At 53.5% G+C, this 2,156-nt stretch overlaps 1 protein-coding gene across 1 annotated transcript in view; it reads left to right on the top strand.

Annotated features, from left to right (window-relative positions):
- LOC112967421 (serine/arginine repetitive matrix protein 1-like) overlaps window positions 1-1,470 on the top strand; it is a 4,485-nt gene extending 3,015 nt beyond the window's left edge. The window contains exons 2-3 of the mRNA XM_026068559.1: window positions 146-800; window positions 993-1,470. Coding sequence (XP_025924344.1) covers window positions 146-800; window positions 993-1,315 — 978 coding nt within the window. The 3' untranslated portion in view covers window positions 1,316-1,470. The remainder of the gene's footprint in view (window positions 1-145; window positions 801-992) is intronic.
- The last annotated feature ends 686 nt before the right edge of the window (window positions 1,471-2,156 follow it).

Genomic DNA, 2,156 nt, shown 5'->3' with positions numbered 1-2,156 from the left:
GCGCGCGGGGCCGGCGAGGGGCGGGGGCGGAGGCGGGGGGAGACTTCCTGTTTGAGGTCAGCGGCGCGAGGGGAGGGGAGGGAGGGGGAGCGCGGCGGAGCCGCTCCGCGGTCTCGCGCTGCCTGGCGGGGTTCTTGTCAGTTAGCAACAAAATGGCCGCGGTGGCAGCAGCTCTGCTCCCGAGGACGGCGGCGGCGTCCGTGGCGGCGGCGGTGGCGGCGGCGGCGAGGCGGAGCGGGGGACCGGCCCGGCGGCACTGAGCCTGGCACCGCCTGCCCGCGAGCGGACGAGCCGAGAGCGAGCGGGAGAGACGGAGAGAGGCGCTGCGGGCCCCCCCGCGCCCTACGCCAGCCTCCGCCGGCGAGACCGACCGACCGACCCTGCCCGCGACGCTGCTGCGGCCCCTGGGGAGCCGCTGCCGCCCCCGCCTGCCGCCTCCCCCCGGGGGCACAGGCGCCCGGCTCCCGGCCCCCGCCGCCGCAGCCCCCCCGAGAGGCTCTGCCGGCTCCCGCGGAGGAGACGGCGGGAGCCCGCGGGGTCTCTGCTGCTGCCCCCGGATCCCCCCCGAGAGCGCGGCAGGCAGGCAGACAGACAGACAGACTGTTGGGTTTCCCCACTCCCCCCTTCGGGTCCCCGTGCCCCCCTCCCCGTGAAAGACTCTGCTGGATCCTCCTCCTCGGATCCCCTCCCCGCGCTCGCTCCTTCCTGCGGGAGAGACTGCTGGATCCTCCTCCTGCGAGAGAGGCTGCTGGATCGCTTCGCCCGGGTCCCTGCGAGAGAGGCTGCTGGATCCTCCTCCTGTGAGGGACTGCTGCGGGTCCTCCCCCTCCGCGGATCTCCCCGTGAGACCAGCAGGATCCTCCTCCTGCCCGGAACCCCATGAGACTCCGGATCCCCCCCGCGGCCCCGTTTTTCTGGAGGGGGGGATCCGTCCTGAACTGTTTTCTGGGCCCTCGTTTCTCTTTTTAATTTGCACTTTTTAAAACCCTCAGATGCTCCTCCATGTGGACTGAGAATCCATCAAGGCACGCACACGAGAACTCATCCCGGTCAACTCCAGATCCTGGCTTTCGTGGGCTTTGCTGCAACACATAAAGCAAACTTGTATTTAAGACACACAGTCGTGCAAAAATTTAGCTGGGGACTTAAGGTGTATTTTGTCTTGGTTTCTTGGTCTTGTTTTTTTTTTTCTTTTTGCTTCACTGGAAATCAAAAGCTTGTTTTGGAATTGGACCTGCCTTTGCTGCACTTCTCCTCTGGGCTGGATAACACTGAAGCTCTTTGCTTTTCTACTTGGATAGTGTTTTCTTGTTGATCTGTTGTTTTTTCTCCTGTGTGGCAGACTTTTTTTTTTTTGAGGGGGGTAAACAAACGACAACAAAAAAAACTTAATTTTTTGGCCGTGTGAGATTTTTTTCGTATTCAGATTCGTGAAATTACGGGTACACTTGAGAAAAAAAAAAAAAAAAGCATTAAATAAAAAAGGAACACGTCAGAAAGACCCCTACACGGTAGACAAAATACTCACTTGTTTCCTTACAGCAAGACTGAATCGAAAGCTGCCAAAGAGCCCCATAAAGAAAAGACTAAAAGGTAAGAAGGGGTAATAGTCTCTCTAAATTTGGGAATTGTAGAAGTTAGAAATGGAAGAGACCTGCTAAGCCAGTGCATGCCATCTTTTCTCACAAGTCTAAAGCAGGATTTTTTTAAATCTTTTTTTAAACTGCTTACTAAGTCAGTGAAGCAAATAACACCACAAAATACTTCAAAATCCATTTATTTTTATAATATATACATTTTTTGCTTTAAACGACTCGTAAAAATGTTAGAATTAACTATTTTTATATGTATTTTTTCCACTTCCAATAGCTGTTGTGTGCAAAATAACTAACAGAAGTTTTATCTGTGAATAAATTGTATCACTTAAATGTAGACATTAAAATTGTTTCTGTTACGGAAATGACTGTGTGCACTTGCTTTCTAACTTACATGTGCGAACGCTACTACACAGTGTGTTGAAAACGGTCGTAATTCTGGAAAACTAGTCTTCTGAATAAGGTCAGAAGTACTGCTCTGATCAGTGAGCGGACGAGACTCCAGCTTTGTCCTTCGTAGTTGCTTTCTGTTAAAAGTTGAGGTCTCTAGATCTGTTTTCT

This window comes from Apteryx rowi, unplaced genomic scaffold (genome assembly GCF_003343035.1).
Source record: "Apteryx rowi isolate R43461 unplaced genomic scaffold, aptRow1 scaffold_275, whole genome shotgun sequence".
In the NCBI taxonomy this organism is placed as follows: domain Eukaryota; kingdom Metazoa; phylum Chordata; class Aves; order Apterygiformes; family Apterygidae; genus Apteryx; species Apteryx rowi.
This window is presented reverse-complemented; position numbering and strand designations above follow the sequence as displayed.